The 24,939-nt window shown below is 37.3% G+C and overlaps 1 protein-coding gene across 1 annotated transcript in view; it reads right to left on the bottom strand.

Moving 5' to 3' along the window:
- The window catches only part of didum (dilute class unconventional myosin), a 59,947-nt gene that overhangs the window by 20,245 nt on the left and 14,763 nt on the right, over window positions 1-24,939 (bottom strand). The window contains exons 12-30 of the mRNA XM_076132414.1: window positions 24,275-24,473; window positions 23,471-23,703; window positions 22,029-22,207; window positions 21,657-21,737; window positions 20,977-21,115; window positions 20,353-20,510; window positions 19,387-19,561; window positions 18,841-18,930; window positions 17,575-17,759; window positions 16,765-17,021; window positions 12,341-12,467; window positions 11,830-11,908; window positions 10,314-10,412; window positions 7,695-7,803; window positions 7,144-7,287; window positions 5,849-5,928; window positions 3,216-3,245; window positions 2,501-2,610; window positions 1,409-1,516 (exon numbers count right to left, since the gene is read on the bottom strand). Coding sequence (XP_075988529.1) covers window positions 1,409-1,516; window positions 2,501-2,610; window positions 3,216-3,245; window positions 5,849-5,928; window positions 7,144-7,287; window positions 7,695-7,803; window positions 10,314-10,412; window positions 11,830-11,908; window positions 12,341-12,467; window positions 16,765-17,021; window positions 17,575-17,759; window positions 18,841-18,930; window positions 19,387-19,561; window positions 20,353-20,510; window positions 20,977-21,115; window positions 21,657-21,737; window positions 22,029-22,207; window positions 23,471-23,703; window positions 24,275-24,473 — 2,582 coding nt within the window. The remainder of the gene's footprint in view (window positions 1-1,408; window positions 1,517-2,500; window positions 2,611-3,215; window positions 3,246-5,848; window positions 5,929-7,143; window positions 7,288-7,694; window positions 7,804-10,313; window positions 10,413-11,829; window positions 11,909-12,340; window positions 12,468-16,764; window positions 17,022-17,574; window positions 17,760-18,840; window positions 18,931-19,386; window positions 19,562-20,352; window positions 20,511-20,976; window positions 21,116-21,656; window positions 21,738-22,028; window positions 22,208-23,470; window positions 23,704-24,274; window positions 24,474-24,939) is intronic.

Genomic DNA, 24,939 nt, shown 5'->3' with positions numbered 1-24,939 from the left:
TTTGGTTACAATAATAATGGTTGCTGTTGGTTACATCGACGGTTACTTTTGCTGATACTGGATTACATTGATGCTGGTTGTCGCTAGTTACAAAAGGTTAACAAGAGTTTGAGAAGTAAGATGGTTACTACAAAGATACTGGTTGATTGCGGTTACAATCGTGTTGGTTGCCAAATGGTTACACAGCAGTTATATTATTAGGTTAGTATTAAATGTGCAGGTTACAATTTGGTTACAAATGGTTACAATGTAGTGCATTGGTTAGAACAATGACATTTATAACGACAAGCTCTGAAAAGAGTTGTATGTTAGTCACAATAATGGTTACATTTTGGTTACCTGGTTACTGTGATGGTGACACTGTGGTTACGATGATCGTGACTTGACAAAGCGATGGTTAATGTTGGTTACAGATTTTATTTTTTGTTTATTTACAATAATTGGTGCAATTTTTAACATGGATAGAATTATTTTTGCTTTTTTCTTCATTAAAACTAATTATTAGATTTATTTATCACTAGTGGTCTGACCCGACTTCGTCTGGGTATAGTACAGTTTTAGATTGATACTATTCCCGTGGGATTTTGGATCCCATCGATCCCATACAAACTTTATCCTAACAGTTACAAAAATAATAACGATCCAATTTAATTTAGTTGTTCAAAAGTTAAGTTAAATTTTTATTTAAATAGTTAAATTATACATTTATCTTAGAATACATTTAATACAGTTAAAGTCAATTGTATGAATATGTCTGAAGTAAATAATATATGTTTAATATATTCCTTCGTTATATAATATCTTCTGTTCACTTGTGTGTTAGCGTCGTCACTGGAATATAAATATTTAAATATGCTACTACATGCCTCTTAGAGGCGAAAAAGATGGAACAAATAAACAACTAAAAATCGTGTGGGTGGAATTATTATGCGTACATATTCGTTTTAAAGTATGTAACCGTTTAGAATTTTATTTATACGAAAAGGCAATGGTACATGGTACTATGGTGATGCAATGACACCTATAATATACTTCAACTATACTGGGAATCGAACCCCATGCACTCCAGTGTCCCAGTTAGTGTTATTGTTTTAACAAAAATTCACAAGAAAAATTGGTGAGACACTCAATTTGAGTAGTGGAATTGAACCCAAGACTCACTAGGGGATGCATATTGCCTGTCATAATCGAGTCCCACAATGTACAGTCAAGCTCTAGGCAAATGAAATTTCAAAAATCGGTCTCGATTCCTGAAACATTACACCCCCCCCCGCCCCCTCCTCCATCTCATCAAACATCATCTTTAACCAAAATACTGAATCTTTCACTGCCAAAACTTGACTCGCCTGTAAAAGGCAGATTACTAAGGCAGTGTTTTTTAAAGAAACAATAAGAAAAGAAGACTTACTTCTGGAATTTCTCGTTCTCTTCTCTAAGCCTGTCTATCTCCGCTTTAGACTTGGATATGTGTTCTGAGTAGAACTTCTTTTCTGCTATTAATTCCTCTTGTAGTTGTCTGTAACGAATTATACAAGTAAATAGCCGAGTTGTATAATATACCTTCACTGCGTTCGGTAAAAAGTTCGAATTCGTACAAACATTTTTTTACTAAAATAACAATAAATTTACTTATTAAAAAACATACTACAAAAGTGACTGAAATGTGTAGCGCGATTCTCTATACTTTGACACATTATAGCTCCTTCTAACGAACTCCCTTAGTAAAAACCCCGTAGTTGTTAACATTTTTAAACTCTCGCAACTGGTACCAATCCATACTAATATTATAAATGCGAAAGTAACTCTGTCTGTCTGTCTGCTACTCAATCACGCCTAAACTACTGAACCAATTTGCATGAAATTTGGTATGGAGATATTTTGATACCCGAGAAAGGACATAGGCTATATATCATCACGCTACGACCAAAAGGAGCAGAGTACCAGTAATTAATGTTACAAAAACGGGGAAAAATTTCACCCATTCTCTCTTATTGGACGCAAGCAAAGTTGCGCGGGTCAGCTAGTAATATTATAATGCAACGAGTCTTAAACGCGATTGAAAATTAAAGGTTAGGATACCTTATTTGTTTACCCGACGTTTCGATCTAATTACATCGACCGTGTCCACGACTGAGAGATATTCAATCGAAAAGTCTGGTAAACAAATCTATACTAATGTTATAAAGCTGAAGAGTTTGTTTGTTTGATTGTTTGTTTGAACGCGCTAATCTCAGGATCTACTGATCCCATTTGAATAATTATTTCCGTGTCAGATAGCCCATTTACCGAGGAAGGCTATAGGCTATATTTCATCACGCTACGACCAATAGGAGCAGAGTACCAGTAAAAAATGTTACAAAAGCGGGGAAAATTTTGACCCATTCTCTTATGTGACGCAAGCGAAGTTGCGCGAGTCAGCTAGTATTGTATAACCTTTAATTTTTAACTCCGTAGTTGTATTTAAAATATTTATAATATTAGTGGCTAGTGTAAGACATACCTGTTGATGCCCTTCTGTGCTTCGTAAGCCGTTGCGAGCTCTCCATCTTCGTTGATAATGTCCACGTCCGACCCGTAGTTTGATGTGGCGAGCGACTTTAAGTTCACCGTCTATAGGAACAGAGTTCAAAATTAAATTAACAATTTAAATTGTAAGTATAAGTAACATTATAGGTAGTGATATTAAACTTAAAATAAAAAGGGTCAATTTTCTACTAGCTTAGTGTATTATGTGTTTAACCTGGGTATATGTGAAGTGCATGTAAAATTAAATTTGATGATTCCTTAAATATAAACGTGCACGTATAAGGACGTATACGTAAGGCGTGTACGTTAGCAACAAAATGAGATCGGCGTAAAACTAAATTTATTTATAGCAAAATTCGAATTTAAAATGCAGGCAACAAAAGTAATTACATTATAGTCTCATTGCTGAGTATAGGTCTCTTTCCATAATAAGAGATATGTAACTTAACGGTACACGAATATCCTCACGTTGTGAGAGAAAAAGAAGATAACTAAAAATACAGATACTAAAAAATCTATGGTTCTAGTGTCATGGGTACGGGTCTTCTACCGTAATGAGAGTGGGGCAAATTGGTTTGGTATTTTATAAGGTTAAAGGTATATGTTCAGGTGTGATAGGAACTAAGTAAAATAATATAAAAAGCGTTGTGAAACTAACAACGGTGTACCATACATGAGAGTTTACTCACGACATTCTTCAGAGCTTGGAACCATGGTTTCTTTGGGAAGCATGAACAAAATACATATTGTTTAATACATAATAATACTAACATTGAAGTACAAGAAATTTAATTACATGTGAAATTAAACGATTCATTACAAAAATACTATGAAATCTGACAACTTTGCCTGAGCCAAAATGTCTTTCATTCATATCAGCAGACATCGTACATGATACAAAGACATTTGAGCATGCTATCACGACCTACCCGAGGCACTGAAGCCTCTACCAGTTCCGACCCCACCTATATCCTAGATTCCTATAGTTAACCCGCATTACCAAGACTGTACTTCCCTTCTAAATTTCTTGTTAAACGTAGGATTCCTAAAAAAGGTCGACATTAACCCTTTTGCTGCCAACAACCCAATTGGCGGGTTCAATTTTAATGTGTTAACTGTCTTGCGCAGTAAAAGGGTTAAGCAGGCCGTAAAAATCCGCCAAATTTCTGTGCAGCAGGTTTTTGAGAACTAAAACATATGCGGGCCTTATTTAAAGTAAGTAGTATAAATAAAATATGCGTAGATTATATAATATATATCTGTAGTCATACCTCATTCTGACAATAATAGAAATTACTTCTATGCACCGGGTTGTCCATGTATAACTTCTTAGATATTCTTATACCTGTCATAGGTAACGCCATCTTACACTCACACACTCACTTTCACTAACACAAAGACACAGATTTTTGCATTCTTTATTACCAATATTGGTTCAAATTACGACATTTCTTCTTTATTTCCAAATATACTTCACTTTCCCAATGCCAAGCAAATTATTGTCCATATTTTTTACTTATTCGACAGACGTTCAAAAACGAATCAGGCGATTTATTGGCGATTAAATGAAGGAATAGACTAGAAATTTTACTTAATTTTTCTAAAATCACCGTTATTTAACTTATCACTGTTACACTTTTCAATACGAGTCTAATTCAATAAGAAAATAATACTACAAATTTAACTCATAACTGTCTCACTGCTGGGCAAAAGTCCACTGTCAAAAACAATTGGACTTAATATCATGAAACTATTATTATCTTTAATTAATCATCCCATATCATATTATCCAATAAAAACACTAGACAAATATTATTTTAAAATATCGATATTTTTAAAACCACTACATACTACATACTCAGTTCACTTTATCACAAGCCACTTAACATATTTTTCAATTACTATTTCCGTTTATATGACACTATAAAAATAGTTCTAATATCTTCAAATATTGAACACATTAAATAACGATTAAGAAAAATAACATCAAAAACGGACTGACAGTTTCCGAGTAATGTGTCACATTGCAGACACATACAAACAGACGTATGTTGTTGAAGAAATATTTGGAGCATTATACTAGTTGTATACTGTGGTTTTGTTTGGCATTTTTTCTTTAATAATATAACATTTGCGATATATTCGAATGTAATGGCAGATTATAATAAAACCAGGGTTTAGAATAATAGCTATCTTTACAACACACTTTACACCTTCAGAATCTTTTAATTTCTTGATAATAATTAATACTAATTAAAACCTATGTTCCGATATTTATAATAATTATTAGCCAGGAATTCTACTTATCTCCTAACTAATCTTACTTGGAACCAAAACTAAGAACTCTTTATACTTCCAATTTCACTTTAGGGTTATAACTCCTAAGCTTCGGACTAACAACTTTATTAATATACCTAACCTAGGAACCTCCTAACTCCCTATATAAACACCTATTTATAATAAATAACAAAAATATACCACTTTCATTCAAACAAACAAACAGACATACATCTTACACAAATACTAAAAAATCCACGCCACATTTTTATCTTATAAATCAACACATCACTGATAGTGTATATCTCAGTTTAGATAACATTTATACATATCATATATGTAATGTATACGCAATACGATATCTACTCGTCCCCGAATGGAGATAGATTGATGTTATTTACTATCTATCGTATGGTTAGTGGTCAACCTAGTGTCAAAGTTGTTCAAGCCGCCCGAAAGGCCTTTGTTCCTTAACGACTGTTATCTTAATTGACAACAACCGGGACCGACTTTTTACGTGAACTCCGAAGTACGGGGACGCTCAGTTCAAATACCAAAATGAAAAAACCCATCTAAAGAATGACCGCGCCATGGTTCGTTTAACCCACAGATCGTTTACCGACCGGTGAATGGTAGCGGCGTGGTGATTTTAACCACTACGCCACGGAGGCAGTCATTATTGAGTGCGGCAATATTTATCGAACAACAAAACCGACTTGACTTTTTCGGCTTGTACCGATCGGGTATATTCCGATTAATGCCGAACCGAATATATTAATATGTGTAGCTTACACCGGCTCCACACGTTGGCCCCAATATTGGCCCCAACACTATCCCAACGTGTGGATCTAGAAAATGGCAACGTCCCAACGTTGGGGCGAGCGTTGGTAGTTGGCCGGTTCGTGTCATTTTCATCAAAGGAATTGTTTGGACAGAACTAGTTTATTAGCCAACGTGGGTACGCCTCACCGAGTTTGCAGTCCAACGTTGGTACGAGCGTTGGGGCCAACGTGTGGAGCGTGTTTGTAATAAGTTGTAAACTCACCTGGTTAGTAAGCACGCTCTTTAATTGTATGCATTCGTCTCTTCTCCTATCCAATTCCTTCTGCATCACGTTCATTTGTTCTGCAACAAAAAATACCTTATAATTTGTTGTTTGTGACTTAGGACAGATTTTTTACACAAACTTTCATCCCCTATTTTATCCCCTTGGGGGTAGAATTGATCAAAATCCTTTCTTAGCGGATGCCTGCGTTATAACTTCTAGCTGTATGCCAAATTTCAGTCCGATCCGTCCAGTGATTTGGGCTGTGCGTTGATAGATCACTATGCCAGTCAGACACCTTTGAGTTATATATATTTAGATATTTTGAGGGGTAATAACCGAGTGGTACTTGCACTGGCTCCCCTCACAATTGATCGAGGATGCAAATTGTAGACAACATACAAATTATTCAAAGTGTTTGTATTAGAAATAATATTATCACTTGATCATCATCATCATCATCAGCCTAGCCTTTCTTCCAACTATTTTGGAGTCGCTCAGTCTGTCTAGATGTTCTCGAAGCTTCTTGTTCTCTATCTCTAACTCTTGTATAATAGCTTGTGGCGGTCGCTCTGTGTGTTATCTGTCAGATAACTTACCGATAACTTCCTTAGACACGAGCACGGAGTCGGCGGCGGCTCTCAGTCTGTCTAGATGTTCTCGAAGCTTCTTGTTCTCTATCTCTAACTCTTGTATAATAGCTTGTGGCGGTCGCTCTGTGTGTTATCTGTCAGATAACTTACCGATAACTTCCTTAGACACGAGCACGGAGTCGGCGGCGGCTCTCAGTCTGTCTAGATGTTCTCGAAGCTTCTTGTTCTCTATCTCTAACTCTTGTATAATAGCTTGTGGCGGTCGCTCTGTGTGTTATCTGTCAGATAACTTACCGATAACTTCCTTAGACATGAGCACGGAGTCGGCGGCGGCTCTCAGTCTGTCTAGATGTTCTCGAAGCTTCTTGTTCTCTATCTCTAACTCTTGTATAATAGCTTGCGGCGGTCGCTCTGTGTGTTATCTGTCAGATAACTTACCGATAACTTCCTTAGACACGAGCACGGAGTCGGCGGCGGCTCTCAGTCTGTCTAGATGTTCTCGAAGCTTCTTGTTCTCTATCTCTAACTCTTGTATAATAGCTTGCGGCGGTCGCTCTGTGTGTTATCTGTCAGATAACTTACCGATAACTTCCTTAGACACGAGCACGGAGTCGGCGGCGGCTCTCAGTCTGTCTAGATGTTCTCGAAGCTTCTTGTTCTCTATTTACGGTCGCTCTGTGTGTTATCTGTCAGATAACTTACCGATAACTTCCTTAGACACGAGCACGGAGTCGGCGGCGGCTCTCAGTCTGTCTAGATGTTCTCGAAGCTTCTTGTTCTCTATCTCTAACTCTTCTAGCTTGTAGCGATCTATGTTTGGGTTAGTTGGTGGTGATGAATGGCGGTCTGGAACAAAAAGTTATTGTCAAAATAAATATAGTCTTTATTTAAGTCTCTAACTGATACTTGGATAGCGTAGTGTACTCGGTTCTAAACCCTCCCTCATTCTAGGAATGGACCCGTGCCCAACAGTGGGACATTACTTTACCGTAAAATTGACTGTTCTAAGCAAATTTTAATTATAAAAATCTTCAAACATTGACTTGAAATCAATTGCTGCTATATGTTCAATGTACCACATAGTTAACTATATTCTTATACAATTATATATCAAAACTAATATCTTTTGAAACAAGTAAAAAACATTTTTTATACTTCATTGAAATTTAAAATTTTTGGGCTTAAATGTAACTTTTCAATGGACTAATCGACGTACTGTATCATTTTTGAAAAATATTTGAGATATATCTTACTCATAATCCTCTCTTCTAGATCATTAGCTCGCTTCGTAGTTCTGGACAACTCGCTCTGCAACGCTGATATCCTGTTACGCATGCGCAGCACTAAGCCTGCGTCCGCTACCTGGTGACAAAAAAAATACATTATGATTAATATTTAGAACTTAAGTAATCAAAAATTGTATAATTATTGAATATTTCAAAAGATCCTGTCACTGCTACACCCAGAAATCGAATCCAAGACCTAGAGAACTGTTGTCTATACTCCACTGCTTCGTATGCTATTTTCTTTTTGTCGTATGGTCATTGGTCAACCTAGAGTCAAAGTTGTTCAAGCCGCCCGAAAGGTCTTTGACATGGCTTAACAACTGTTATCTTAATTGATAACAACCGGGACCGACGTTTTACGCGCCCTCCGAAGCACGGAGACGCCCAGTTCAAATACCACTATGCGGTCATCCATCTATGAAATGACCGCGCCAAGATTTGCTTAACCCACAGATCGTTTACCGACCGGTGAGCACAACTGGCTATGGGCTACTGGCTATGTCGATTAAATAGAGTGGTCAAGAGTTTCTTGCCAGCTCTTATTTAATCGACAAATATCGGCCCTACCTTTAGAACTGGCGGTAAATTCACTTAGGTACTGTGTTTGACCACCATGAGTTACCGACAGGTGAGCGCAACTGGCTATGGGCGTCTCAGTTAACAACATAGTTAAGTTTTAGTGCAGTTGGTAAATTAAACATCAAGAAATAAATAAGTGTAAAATTTTACTTTTTCTAGATTAATGTCAATTTAAGCATAACTACATATTAATAAAAAACTAAGGCCGCCGTGAAATATGCTCTCCAAGGCACGTAAAGATACATTAGTAAGATATAATATACTACTATTAACTGTGAATAGAACAAAATGTACATTATATAAAAGCTATGGTTAAGACATAATAATAACTTACCTTACCCTGCCTTGTAAAAACTGCAATGCCTGAAAAAGGCTACTACGTTTGTTACTACCCTATTATAAGATCCTTTTGTATGTATGTCTTAGTAAGCAATAAATGATTTGAATTTATATTGTGTTAACTCACGAGGTAACGTCACGGTTGACTAATAGACCAGTGGCTTTGTTTTACTCGCCTATTATTATTATAATTCATAGCTGACCCGCGCTACTTCGCTTGCGTCACATAAGAGAATCATAATTTTCCCCGTTTTTATAACATGTTTCACTGGTACTCTGTCCTATTGGTCGTAGCGTGATGATATATAGCCTAGGTCTTCCTCGATAAATGGGCTATCTAAAACTGAAAGAATTTTTCAAATCGGACCAGTAGTTCCCGAGATTAGCGCTTCAAACAAACAAACAAACAATCAAACAAACAAACTCTTCAGCTTTATAATATTAGTATAGATAGTACAATTTTATAATAGAGAGAATTTCTATAATGTTTCCTCACTTGAAAACAATAACTCAGACATGAGTGGTGCTTGTGAATCCCACAAATATTTGTGTGATGAGCACGAGTATCTGAGCCTGGTTGTTAATTTATCTATATAAGTAAGTATTTAGATTTAGCCAGTTGTGCTCACCAGTCGGTAAACGATCTGTGGGTTAAGCAACCGTTAGCGCGGTCATTCTATAGATGGGTGACCGCATAGTGGTATTTGAACTGGGCGTCTCCGTGCTTCGGAGGGCACGTAAAAAGTCGGTCCCGGTTGTTGTCAATTAAGCTAACAGTCGATAAGCCAGGTTAAAGGCCTGTGCGGCTTGAACAACTTTGACTCTAGGTTGACCACTAACCATACGATAGGTAGGTAGTATTTAGAAGTATATAAGTATGTCTATTAATTGTCTCTGATTGCCATAGTACAAGCTCTGCTTAGTTTGTAATCAAATGACCGCGTGTGAATTGCCTAAAAATATATTTTTATATGTGTATTTTTAACGATATTTGTTTATTCGATTTGTTATAGCAGATTTGGCTCCCCCATTAATGGTCGAGAGTCCTAAGTTTCGAACCCGAGGCAACACTCCAATGACTTTTTCAATCATTTATTCATTTAGGTCAAGTACAGAAACTCATGGTGGTCAAACACAGTACCTAAGTGAATTTACCACCAGTTCGAAAGGTAGGGCCGACATTTGTCGATTAAATAAGAGCTGGCAAGAAACTCTTGACCACTCTATTTAATCGACATAGCCAGTAGCCCATAGCCAGTTGTGCTCACCGGTCGGTAAACGATCTGTGGGTTAAGCAAACCTTGGCGCGGTCATTCCATAGATGGGTGACCGCATAGTGGTATTTGAGCTGGGCGTCTCCGTGCTTCGGAGGGCACGTAAAAAGTCGGTCCCGGTTGTTGTCAGTTAAGATAACAGTCGTTAAGCCACGTCAAAGACCTTCGGGCGGCTTGAACAACTTTGACACTAGGTTGACCACTAACCATACGATAAGAAGATAAGAAGAAGAAGTTTTTAATATCCCCAACTCGCAATAAGTCCGCGTGGTGGACGCTTGGTCTAGCCGCTACCCCTCTCCAAAAGAGATCCTTGCCCGGCAGCGAGACCGTCATATGTTACATTCAGAATTTTGATTTTTTGGTAGTAGGATTTTCGGTATCTAAGACTCACCGGTACATTAGATCCGTTGTGTGTGCCGGCTGACCAGTTGACAGCTTCCAGCGCGGGACGGGTGCTCTCCACTGATCTGACTGACCCGTAGCCGTAGTCCTGAGTACATACACATTTTATACAATAAATTATTATCCATACTAATGTAGGTAAAGGAAAGGTAGCTCTGTTTTAACGAGTGAACTGCTGAAGCTACTGGAATTATTTAGCAAGATAGCCTTATTATATATTACTAGCTGACCCGGCAAACGTTTTATTGCCCTATAAATAAAAAAAAGTGTCATTTAGAGGTATGAAAAATAGATGTTGACCGATTCTCAGACCCACTCAATTTGCTCACGAAATTTCATCAAAATCGGTCAAGCCGTTTCGGAGGAGAATTTTATATATTAGACTAGCTGACCCGCGCAACTTCGCTTGCGTTACATAAGAGAATTTCCCCGTTTTTGTAACATTTTTCTCTGGCACTCTGCTCCTATTAGTCGTAGCGTGATGATATATAGCCTAAAGCCTTCCTCGATAAATGGGCTATCTAATACTGAAATAAGTTTTCAAATCGGACCAGTAGTTCCCGAGATTAGCGCGTTCAAACAAACAAACAAACAATCAAACGAACAAACTCTTCAGCTTTATAATATTAGTATAGATAAAATATGTCTTTATAATGACATAATTGTTTCAAACTAACGCTTCCCCTCTTTATGCCAGTCATCAGTTGCGCGGGTCAGCTAGTCCCCGCCGCCGCGGCCGGCCCGTACCGTGCCGCAATACTAATACCGTGATATCTCCTAAACTATATGTCTAAATAACACACTGTAAACTACAAAAATAATGTAAATTAAATGCTCGTGATGATGAACTTACTTATTTTGATAAGGATATATGTATTATTGGTTATATCACCAGTTAAACATCACCCAACGAATTAAATGTTTTTTTAATACAGAAAAGTAGTTTTTGTGACTTAAATAAAAAAGCTGGATATATGTCATCGCGGACTTTTTTGTAGAACTAATAAAGACCAATGTTTTTGCTATACATTGTTCTTACTTGTATCCAACGGTATAAGCGGCGCACGCACAAATGCAATCTTCAATTAGATTTTTTTTCTGACTTCTTGGACATAAATCGCTATAACTCAGCTAATATAGTTTCAATGTATTTCAAATATATATAAAAACCTGTCGGAGAAAATACTCTTTCTATTAGTGAAAACCGCATCAAAATCCGTTGCGTAGTTTTAAAGTTTTATGCATACGAAGGGACTACAGACAAAATGGGCGACTTTGTTTTATACTATGTAGTGATTATGTTTCTACAATCTCTTATTTTTAAAGTTTTGTAGCCAATTGACATAAACAGAACCCACAAAGCACCATGAAACGTATCACTTAAGTGGTAAGTAATTGAATTTAGTAAGATATAAAGCTGTGTGGTTTTTTGGTGCTTTCTATTCATATATTGTAAAAATGTATTTCTTTTGTGACTAATAAATAAAACAGTAGGTATATCTTACATCTTCAACGGTAGTTTCTTGTTGTGAGTTATTGCTGGCATCTGATAACGATCTTCTGTGTTCTTTAGGCGCAGGCGCTCTGAAATAAAAATAATTATTATTATACATCGATCAAAATGTGCAGTCGCGGGAAGCGAACCAAAACGGAAATGTCATGAAATAAGGATTTAAGAAGATGATTAAAATTAGAATTTAAAGCCAGGCCCATTTTATTTCTAAACTAACTTTTACCCGCAACTTCGTCCGCCACCTGAATTTTCCCATGGGAATGCGTCATTTTTCACCGGGTTAAAAAGCCTATGTCCTTTAGGCAGACCGTCATAGTTTCTCTCGCATTTATAATATTAAAAATTAATATATTAATAAAGTTTGGACGTATCTTGAAATAACAATTGCAAATAAGTCTGGCTATAAAACTGTAAAGAAAGCCTGGGACCTTTTTTATTAATTGTCACGTTACATTCCTTTATGGGTACTTATGTACTTGATATTATAATAATACTGTACTCACCTCTGCAAAGAGTCTATTCTCTCTTGTAACTCGTATTGTGCTGATAACAGCTTCTGTCTGCTCTGTCGTTCTGCCTCTAGTTCTGCGTTCAACGCCTTCTTCTCTTGTTCGTGGACTTTGTCGCGTTCTGGAGACAAATGTGGTATTTAGTTCACCAAGTATTGTTGGGTACTAGGTAGGATTGAATTAACTGTGTTGGGACTTACAAAAGTACCACACAATAAGGTACAAAACTATAAATATCTGTGTCTCAAATTTGGAGACGATCCGACTACACCTAGTACTAATAAAATATACTATAATTATTTGTAGTGCTTATAAGCGAAATAAAATATAATTTGTGGTGCCAGATCGTCCATTATTATCGTGCTTATCTTTTGACCGTGCATCAAAGATGAACACGGTTAATACTCTCGAGTATCAAAGACGTATGAGAGAGAAATATAACTAAAATAATGCTCTCTCTAATTATATATTCCGACTCCGGAATTAAAGTCCACATTAAGAGACGACGTTATGGTATTTATTTTCTTACTATGGACTAAGGCCGGTTTCGAAATTTCTTATTATCTACCAGATACAGACTTATAAGAAAGAATATTGGCAGTTGAATAATGTATTTATTGTCAGTTTCTTTAGCAGATAGGTAATCTGACAGTAAAATATAAACTTTGAAACTGGTCTTAAGTCTAATATTATTTATTTCCTAGAAAACATATAATAGTTTACAAACAAACCTTTCCAAAAGTTAGCCCTAGACTCAAACTCGTGTGACCACAGCACTATAGACTGATCAATGGAGCTAGCTTCAAAGTTCTTAGTGCTAGGCTCAAAGCTTTGCACCTCCGATATTCTGTTCGACACTAACATGTTTACATTTGTTTACACTTAGTTAAAATGTGTTTACATTGCTTTAAAGTTGTTTACACTTGTTTAATCATTGTTTCCTTTTTAAAGTTGTTTAAACCTAATTGTATACATCGGTTTAAATTTGTTTTCATTTGTTTACATCGGTTTAAATTTGTTTTCATTTGTTTACAGTTGTTCAAAATGTGTAGGGCAATGAGTTTGTGTATCACTGCATAATTTTGTTTATTATCTGAATATATTATATGTGGATAAAATGTTATTATTGCAACTTAATGCTTGCTTTGCCATATTCGTTGTTCATGAATCATTGGTATAATCTAAAATCTTTACGATATTATGGATTTAATAACAGCTTTGAATAAATTTATCAAGAGATTGTCAGCCATTCTTATGCAAGTGGTTGAGGGTTCAAAACTAAAGGCACATATTAATTTAGTTTCAGAAGTTATGTGTGATAAGAAATGGTTACTTGTTCTAACGGTGAAGGAAAACATCGTGATGAAACCTTACAAGTCTAGGAGGTCTTTAATACAACAATTGTTCCAGGGAAACAATATCTTCATCTCATATTTGATCAGCGTGGTGGACTGAAAGCCTCTCATTCATTAAGAAAACCTATTATTTTCATTGCCTCGGATATTCTATTCAGAACATTTTATTGAAAATCACTAACCCATGCCCAACAGTGGGATATCAAATAGATTTGTTTTCTGAAATTTTCAATATATTAGAATTTTGTACCCTAGTTTTTGGACAAAACTTTGCCCAGCAGTGGGACAGTAATACTGTTATATGTTATTCAGGTGTTTAATCCTATAATACACGTATCTATTCATATGTTTTGTAAAGAAAGGAAGTCTGAAGTATTACATTTATCATTGATATCTACTCATAATAAATAATTATTTTTATCGTATTGCTACATTATTTATAGTCTAGATTCAATCAAGGACCCGGAAAACATACCAAAACAATATGAAATTGATTACGTTGTTAAAAAACTGAATTTCAGTGAATGAGGAACTTGTTTTATTTTTATTTGCCACACAATCATATTGATAACCTCCGTGGCGCAGTGGTTTAGGTCACTAAACCGCTACCATTGCGTCGGGAGGTCGATGTCTGGTTGTACTTTGTGTCCGTTGTTTGTATGTTTGTAAAAGTCCCCGCGACACAAGAGCAATTCTTAGTGTGGGAGTTATCTTTTTAAAAAATATAACATAAACAAAAAAATAACATAGGTAATTGATAAATGAATTTAGTAAGTCGAAAGTGAGGAAACGAAAGGTTTAAATCTACCACGATGACAACGGGCGTATTGTGAACTTTTTATTCCATGAAGAATCGTACTTTTATCCCATTATACCACTAGGGCCAGAGTTTATTCCCGGCCACGCTGATCAAATGCTGTTAGAGGCTTCAAATCACTACAAAACTGTGTTAAACAACTCTCAGGCATGCAAGGTTGTATCACGATGTTTTCCTTCACCGTTATAACAAGTGATAATTATTTCTAATACACACATAACTTAGAAAACTCATCGATGTATTGACTAAGTCTTAAGCACTCGACTACTTGCGTGAAAGACTTATACTACTCGAAAACCACAATTTACCGCTTAAATAAATAGCGACATTTTTGATATATTACTTTAAAAAGTACTCATAAAATGTCTTCTAACACAAACACAAAATATAACACTATATTTTCAACAAATTTTCATCAAAATAATCACAGCATTTTCGTAACACTTTACACATATAACCTTGAAACTAACGCTGAATGTATGTACGTGTTGTTGTATTAATTGATTTTGTATGAAATAATCGCTTATCTATTATCAGTGGTTATCATACTAATGTTCTGTTATCAGTGTTATCAATATTGAGCTTTATACAGTTGGAGGTATGTCTGTTTATTAAAGGATTTTCAAGGTATTGTTTTTTGTTTTGGACTTTAAGCCTACCTGCCTCAGTAATTGTTTCTAGTAGCGCTTCTGTGCTGAGATCTAGGGTTCAGTTCTCAGTTCGGAATAAAAAGGTAATCTTTTGTTGTACTGCCTTGTTCTTTATTATTAGTGTTTTATATTAATTGCCTGGAGTTAAAAGATAAAACGTAAAACTCTCTACGGTCGCGTTGAATTTTCATCACATCACGCTGTGTGATCGAGGGCATTAAAAGTTGTTTGCGACACAATGAATTTGGCAGGGGCCGAAACAAGTTCCAAGGTCGAAAATACTGATTTTACTGACGAAAAATTCAAAAATACTGACCAAATACTGACCATTTCAAAACCGTTTTTCCGGGTGAATGGTGTGAAATAACAAAAAATACAGTCGAATTCAGAGGTCAAAATCCTTTTTTGAAGTCGGTTAAAAAGCTTATTTTCGGTTATTGGTCTCCCCCATCTCAATAGTCAACCAGCACCGCCTTTTTATTGTGTTAATAATCTTTTTCTATTGTCATTTCTTTAGTAATTGTTATTGTATTACGATGCGCTCGTAGCCAGTTGTGCTCACCGGTCGGTAAACGATCTCCGGGTTAAGCAACCGCTAGCACAGTCATTCTATAGATGGGTGACTGCATAGTGGTATTGGAACTGAGCGTCTCCGTGCTCGGAGGGTACGTAAAGTCGGTCCCGGATGTTGTCGATTAGGATAAGAGTCATTAAGCCATATCAAAGGCCTTTCAGTCGGCTTGAACAACTTTGACACTAGGTTGACCACTAACCATACAAAAGATACATAGATAGATTGTATAACAAGTGAGTCATGCGCATTCATGCAAAATTGACATACTCCAATAAACTCCAGAAACGCTAATAAACTCCACTAAACTCCAATTAACACCAAAAACTCTAATAAACTTCCCGTCTTAGGAATTTTCGATCAGGACGCGTGTTCTGACGCGGGTTTAGAAGTTTTTACCCATCCCAAAAAGTGCGCAACGCCGCTAAAGAATTTTCACTTCAAAAATACTGATTTCAAAAATATAGAAAACTAGCTTTTACCCGCGACTTCGTCCGTCACCTGAATTTTCCCATGGGATTGCGTCATTTTCCCGGGGAACAAAAGTAGCCTATGTCCATTCTCAGGTATCAAAATATCTCTATATCAAATTTCATGCATATTGGTTCAGTAGTTTTGGCGTGATTGAGTAGCAGACAGACGAGTTACTTTCGCATTTATAATATTATAGTATGGATTTTAATTTGCTATTCTATTGAAGTCATGTGATGGCCAACAGCAGAGGAAAACCAAAAAAATTTGAATTCGGAAAAATACTGACAATACTGACCGATTTTCGAAAATACTGACTTTTACTGACCAGGTCCGAAAATACTGACTTTTACTGACTTTACTGACCAATTTCGGCCCCTGATTTGGCAGCCATATCGTGAAAAGAGGACATTGGTATTATTCGCCTGCTTTATATAAACAACATTAGAAACGGCAAATGGGGACAGATACAACGCATTGTTAACTTTATATCACTTAAGTTAGAAATGACAAAATGGGAAAAAAGACGGCTACATAAAAAAAACTAAACTCACCCTCAATAGCCAAATCATAATGTTCCTTAGTACTTCTCAACTCATTAGCTAGTTTCTCGCTCTCATCTTCCATCAATTTCTTCTGCTTCTCATACTCTTGTTGCAGAAGCTTCTTCTCCTGTTGCAACACCTTGTTGCTGTCTCGCTCACTCGTTAGCTCTTCTCGTAACGAGGATATAATGTTGTCCTTGTCTACGATGTCTGTTCGGAGAGATTTCGCTTCGCTTTCCACGTGTCTTAGGATTTCTAGTTTCGCTCTGTGGATAAATATATAAGGTTTAGTAGTTGTATATTACAAAATAACGAAATAAAACGACTGAATTGGACGTTATTGCTGGTAATTGAATTTTAAGAATGCATTTTAAGTTAATTAATATTTCTGTCTTGAAATAGAATTCAATTTTCGGATCAAACAAAGCAAAAAGTAAGTCTCAGTTTAGCAGTGAACTAGACTGAAATTTCAGAAGTACCGATATCGAAACCGCCTCAAAAATTCAGCCTACTGAAATTACAAAAAAATTGACTTTTTTTAAGGATAAATTATAACAATATCGGACAGCATACTAAGGTCCTGCTTCTAGTCTCTTGTCGGTCATGTCGGTCGTCCCACCGGGTTATAATGAGTGTACCCGTACACAGAGTAGAAAACAAACTTCTACATCTATCTATCTATGAAACAGGCGATAGTTAACACTTACTTAAGGTCCTATAGCTAGTCATTCCACCGAATCAGGAGGGATGCAAAGAAACGCGCCTCAACTACAAACATCTGCCTATCTATCTATAAACCAAGCGATAATTAACACTTACTTAAGATCAGCTATCTGCAGTAACAGTGGTTCGATGCCTTTAGCCTTCTCCATGGCGTCTCCGAGCTTCTGCTGCAGACTGATGATCTTGTTCTCCAGACCTTTGTTCAGGGACTTCTGGTGGTCCAGGCTGCGGGCCTCGATGCGGAGCCGCTTGTATTGACGACGGGCGAGGAAACGACGGATCTGAAATGTATGTAAATCTATATATATAAAAATGAAACCCGTTTTCCTTGGTCACGGCATCACGCGTGAATAGTCCGTAAGCCAGGCGCTAATTTTCGTCAGTCATTTCCTCTCAGTCGATAATTCGTAAAATGCCTCAGAGAGTCGCATTATGACGCGTTGTAAACGTCTGTTGTTGTTCTGTCTGAAAATCTGTTTGGCTTACGGACTAGAATGGCTGGACCGATTTTACTAATACTTTTTGTGTTGTATTTGTTATTATTAGGAGAAGGTTCTTACGGAATAAAATATTAACAAAATAAATAAATATTGAAAAATAAACATTTAATTTTGCATATTTTAAGCGGTACGAAGTTCGCCGGGTCAGCTAGTATATTATAAAACTAAAAGGTGACTGACTGACATAGTGATCTATCAACGCACAGCCCAAACCACTTGACGGGTCGAGCAATTTTGGCATGCAGGTAGATGTTATGACGTAGGCATCCACTTAGAAAGGATTTTGATAGATCCCTTTAGGGATGGAATATATATCCATCCCTAAAGGGATGAAAGTTTGTATGAAAACTCTGTCATAAGTCACAAACTACGCGGACGAAGTCGCGGGCAAAAGCAAGTAGTTCAATAAAAGCTATTATGTTTTATCTGAAGGTGTAGGGAAAGATGATTGAAAATTCACTATTTACAATGTTAGTCCTATGTTATAGGAGGCGAGATTATTGCCATATACCAGGCATGTTATCAAACTCCGGGCTACTATTGTGAATAGAAATAAAATAAACTCAATGCTCGTCCTAGGAATCTAGCCTAAGATCAGCAGACGCTTTCATACCTCTCAGACAACAGAGGGAGTCAAATCAGTTTTAATAATTAACAATGCTTTACAAATTCCTTCTCCGCAATTAAATTACCGAATTGTATATTCCGGACCAAACGATTTTTTCCGTAATAATACTTCAATCAATCTTTGGCCTGTATTCATCTATTGCAGATGATTAAGTTAAATAGAATTACTATATATTAGTACTTATGACCTCACAGACTATGAGACGAAGATATAATGTATTTAGTTGTTACTTACGGAAGCCTGTGCGATGATAATCTGTCTTCTGATCTTCTTAACACGTTTGCGTGCGAGGTAGCCGCGGGCGTAGCGTTGTATTGTTATTACCTGTACAACAAATAATAATTTTAATATAATACACAGTAATAATAACCTTTAACCGCCGGTTTCTGAAGTATATTAAGCGGTAGTTTATCTATATTACGATAGCGTTTAAACTCTGTTGAAGAGAGCAAACCTTTGATTATTGCATTATTTTGCGATTTATTGAAATCCCTCACGATGGATTGAAGGCTAACTAAACTGAACCAAATTTAGATATCGCGACATTTTGCAATACTGTGCGATTCGGCGCGATCAATAGAGATTGCACAGCCGATCACTTTATATTTACAGCCGGTTAGTCAATATTTAAACAGAGACTGTTTAAATATTGACTACTAACCCATCCTAAGATATTGTTATGATTTGCGATTGACAGCGATTGACTGCGATTGACAGCGATTGATTGCGATTGACTACGATTGACAGCAATTACTCGCAAAATGTTGCGATTGTACTTACTGCTAGCACCATCCTCTTGTCCTTATACAGTCTTCTGGCCAGGAACCCGCGAGCGTGCGCTTGCAGTCCGATCGCGAGACGCCGCAACCGTTGGTACTTGACCCTACAGAGCCAGCCGCGGACGTTGCGTTGAATTTTAATGGCGGCACGGCGGCGACGGATCTCTTGGGCTTTGCTGTAAGTTAAAAGAAAAGTTTCAATTTGTAACAAATATTCGTGATTAAGATAGTTATGTTTAATACAATTATAGAGGGCATGCAAAGTCCCCAAACCCGTACTTGGCCAGGGGACTCGAGGCCTAACCCCTCCCACTCGTTGGGGAGGAGACCCTTGCCCTGCAGTGGGACAGTAATGGGTAAAAATAATAATAGATAGGGTATGGGATACACTACAGTAAGTAGATTCTAAGAAATTTTCGTATAACTGAAACTGAACTACCAAACCCCTCCAGTTAAGCTCGAAAGTTTGTACTAATAGTAGTCAAATGAGTACGATGCTGCAATAACAATTGCACAAGCACTTTCAATAACTAAAATCTATATTTATATAACTCAAAGGTGACTGACATAGTGATCTATCAACGCACAGCCCAAACCACTGGACGGATCGTGCTGACATTTGGCAAGCGGGTAGATGTTATGACGTAAGCATCCGTCAAGAAAGGATTTTGATCAATTCTACCTCTAAGGGGATAAAATAGGGGATGAAAGTTTTTATGAAAATTCTGTCTTAAGTCGCAAACCACGCTAGTCCATACTAATATTTCAAATGCGAAAGTAACTCTGTCTGTATGTTACTCAATCACACCTAAACTACTGAACCAATTTGCATAAAATTTGGTAAGGAGATATTTTGATACCCGAGAAAGGACATAGGCTACTTCTTACCCCGGGAAAATGACGCATTTCCAAGGGAAAATGGTGGATGAAGTCGCGGGTAAAAGCAAGTGCATCATAGACTACTCACCGTCTCGCCAGGTACCCCCTGGCGGCGGCCTGCAGGCCCCGCAGCGCGGCGGCCAGGCGCAGGTACTTGCGTCTGGCGACAAAGCGTCGCACGCAGCTCTGCACGCGCACGCAGTAGGCGCGCTGGATCTCTGCACGGATCTTCTCTAAGTACGCCACCTGCGACAAACAAGTTATTTATTTTTGTAAATATATACTCGCTTAGCCTTTGTTCCAATCTATGTTGGCGTCGGCATCCAGTGTCACTGGATACAGCTGGATACCAATGTTTTACATGGAGCGACTGCCTATCTGACCTCAAACCTCCTTTCTACTGGTACTCTGCTCCTATTGTTTGTAGCGTGATGATATAGAGCCTATAGCCTTCCTCGATAAATGAGCTATCTAACACTGAAAGAATTTTTCAAATCAGACCAGTAGTTCCTAAAATTAGCGCGTTCAAACAAACAAACTCTTCAGCTTTATAATATTAGTATAGAAGTATAGATTTTAAGTTCTGTACAACAATAATTTTTATTTTTTTTAAGAGAAAACTGAAATTAACATAGTACCTATACACGAAATTGGGTAATAACAGCATAACATAACTATAAAACTAACTAAAAAAATGTCTTCATAGCCTCACCTGACCAGCTCTGAAGAATATCTTGGTAGCACCGAACTGATATTTGTCTGGATCTTTGACATGTCTGGTGAGTATTCTACCGCAAGTCGCCTTGATGTTCGCGCGGTCTATCTCCTTGTGAAGACAGAGGAGACGGTACCTGGGTAAAGATTTATTTATTTATTTAAACATAGAGTATACATAGTTCTCATAATGTTATAAAGAAAATATTAGCTAACACTATAACTTAATTATTATTGTACTCGAGGACAATAACACAAAATATAGTTTATGTTAACAAACAATTAGGAAAATTAAAGAATGATACAAAAAATATTTTTATAATAAATAACAAAAATGCACCTATTAGATACCCAGTGTAGAGAAATGAAAATATCTTAAAAATAATAACAAAAAGAAACAAATTTTCGTAAGGTACAATAAAAAGAAAGATCAAATAAGAACATACAACTGAACATAAAATCAATTTCATTTTTGTTTATCCTGGTGTTAGATGTTTGTATATACATTAACTACCACTGCGCTAAACAAGCAATTCAATAAAATTAGTATTATATTTATTTACCATCTATTCTGAATAAACACATAAGTGTTTATCCTGGTGGTGGAAGTTCGTATATAGCACTGTCTACTGTATAGAAGCAGTTCAATAAAAGTAGTATTATATTATATTTATTTACCTGTGGAAGAAGTCTTGATATGGCCATCTCGACGGGAAGCCAGCTGCCGATATTCTTATCGTTTCTAATACTCCACACGCTCTGAAACCAAATTATAACACTTAAAAGCAAATTCAACGAGGTAATGTTACGTTGTGACATAATTTTTATGTTATGATTCGCTTATTTATATTATATTAAAAATTAAAAATGTGGGACGAAGGTCTCAAGGAAGGCCTCCAACTAGCTGGCCGGACGACATTGTTAAATGTGTAGGGCTGAAATGGATAAGACAAGCGGAGGACCGTATAAAGTGGCGTGCTGAGGGGGAGGCCTATACTCAACAGTGGGTGTTGGGCTGGTTAGATAGATAAATAGCATAGAATATCTGACCTTAGTTGGTTGACAGCTCGTACGGTGTCAAAGTTGAAGGGTTCCTTAGTATCGTTGGGCTTGATGCAGCGGACATAGTGGGGGGTGGTGGCCGACAGCGTGCACATGAGCGCTGACAGCGAGGCGCGGAACTGGGACCCTACTGTCTGCTTGTGGCCTGAGGCACGACGGGGGGGTTGCTGCGGACAAATGCAGTATTACAATATTTGTCAAAAAAAAAAGATTTCAATGCAAAACCTTAACATGACCTGTGATGATGATGACATGGGGGCTATCACGTATCTCAGTTGACAGCTATTTGAAAGCCACTGTGCTGTACATTGTTTTCTACCTTAGATTATAGTGATTAACACGTCTCGTCAAAGCAGCAATGTACTCTATAGTGATCATCATTTTGACATAAACCACCTGTCAACTGAGATACGTGATAAGCCCACAGATCGTCATCAGCAATAAACATATTATTATACTAGCTGACCCGTGCAACTTCGCTTGCGTCCAATAAGAGAGAATGTGAGAGAATTTTGTGACATTAATTACTGGTACTCTGCTGACCCGTGCGGCTCCGCTCGCGTGAATGATTTTTTTTTTACTAATACAAAGCTTAATTATTCCTTAACAATAAAATATGCTTTTTTTCACGAAAAATATTCTCAAAATTATTTATATCTCATATAACTCGCGCTAAAGCATATCCGCCATTAAAACTGTTGCCATGACAACGGAATTTTGTTAATTCAATGTCATTATAATATTGATTATCCGCGACTTCGGTGGCGAAACCTGAATTTTCCCGGGAAATGCGTCATTTTCCCGGGGTAAAAAGTAGCCTATGTCCTTTCTCGGGTATCAAACTATCTCCATACCAAATTTCATGCAAATGGGTTCGGTAGTTTGGCCGTGATTGAGTAGCAGACAGACAGACAGACAGACAGACAGAGTTACTTTCGCATTTATAATATTAGTATGGATGTTAAGATATTTTCTTGGAAAAAAAAAGAACTACTTGTCAGGTTTAGCTTTCAAATAAGAACCATAAAAATCGGTCCACCCTATTAAAGTTAAGGGATGACAAAAAACACTACCTTTTCGGTTAATAACACCAGTAACACTAAAATCCATTGAGAGATCGTTTAAATTCTTGTACTTTACTCGAACCTAGTACTTAAACTCATTTCAATCAAGCAAATACGGTTGATAAGCTCGGAAACTTATACTACGAAAATTATTGAAAGAAACCTAACGTAGATGCTTTACAGTCCTTCAAATACTCAAAATTTAAAATATATCAGAACATACAAAAATCATTTCTGTTGCATAAACTCAAAAACATCAGGATTTCAATCATATGGAAACATTTACAGAAATATTTTTATTTCTATTTTCTTTATTTCTAGTCCAACCCCTGAATTAGGGGATGGAGTCCAAGCTATAATACTTACAGTTAAACTAGTCAATGGCACAGAAGGCGTAGTCCGTCTCTTCGACGGCGGGGGTAGCGTGTTCGAGGTCGGCTCACTCTGAGCCTCCGCCGCGAACATAGTGTGTATGAGCCGACAGTTTGTCGCCGACTTTATGCACTCCAGCTGTTCTGAGGACACGGTGTCGCGGTTCTTTTCTAGAAAACCGCCTGATTGGTACTCTACGTTGTCGGCAAAGTGTTTGATAATGAAGGCTGGAAAGAAAAATGTTACATAAGTCATTTTATTTTATACTTTCGTCATTCTGGAACCTTATGCTATTTCATTGTAGGGCAAGAATCTCCCTTGCCCAACAGTGGAATAGTATTAGGTTGCATTAATTATTAGCATTATTCATTATTGTTTATTATCATTATTTTATTTTGCAATAGGTGACTGACATGTCATGTTGCCTAGATCGCACCGATGTCGAAACGGATTGATGGGATTTATCGAATTGGTGAGGTTGGTGGAGATGCTGGGATTTGTGGGATTGTTGGGATTGTCAGGATTGGCTGGATTTGCGGGTTTGGTAGGAGGGCGCATTGGCGGGATTGGTGGATAAGCCGCGATTGTTGGAATTGGCAGGAATGGTAGGATTCGTTAGTTTGGTGGGAGTGGTGAGATTTTTGGGATTGGTGTTTTTGGTGGGATTGTTAGGTTCGATGGGATTTATGGGATTATTGGGATTGGCAGGATTTGTGGGATCAGTGGGATTGGTGAATCAATTGTGGCAGACTGGAAAGCTGGAAAAACTAATAGGAAAAGTAATATAATAATACTGACCAGAGTGTCCGAACCTCGGCTTCATAAAGTGCGGGTACGTGTGGCAGGTCTGGTGCAGCTTGGCCACGAACCCCGCGTCACTGCCCTGCGGCACCCGGCACTGCTCGTCCAGCAGCGCCAGGATCCCCAGCCGGTCCTCGATCAGGTCGATACACGGCTGGTTGTCGTAGAAGTCTATCATCTCCCATGATATCTCCTCCTACAAACGAATTAGTAATGTTAGTATTTCATCAATGCCGAAAGGACAGTTTATAGGTATGATATCTTTACGAATTTTTAAAATTAATATCTTTTGACAACTCAATGATTCCAAACTAAGCAAACCTTAGTCCGCCACCTGAATTTTCCCATGGGAATGCGTTATTTTTCCGGGGTAAAAAGTAGCCTATGTCCTTTCTCGGGTATCAAAATATCGCCATACCAAATTTCATGCAAATTGGTTCAGTAGTTTAAGTGTGCTTGAGTAACATACAGCACCGAGACATTTTATTAGACACTTATTGAATATCAACGAAAATCTGCAATAGTGACGTCACTACGTAGTATTTCTATACTAAAATGTGTTTTTGACATTTCATAAAGAGTAGCTGATTTGACTGGTAGGTAACTACCGTATTGTTCACAACAAGGTTTTGAACTGTATAAAACTAAATTGTATGTTTTTT

Source organism: Anticarsia gemmatalis, chromosome 27, assembly GCF_050436995.1.
Source record: "Anticarsia gemmatalis isolate Benzon Research Colony breed Stoneville strain chromosome 27, ilAntGemm2 primary, whole genome shotgun sequence".
Classification (NCBI taxonomy): domain Eukaryota; kingdom Metazoa; phylum Arthropoda; class Insecta; order Lepidoptera; family Erebidae; genus Anticarsia; species Anticarsia gemmatalis.
The sequence above is the reverse complement of the archived record's forward strand: the minus strand, read 5'-3'. Positions and strand labels throughout refer to the sequence as shown.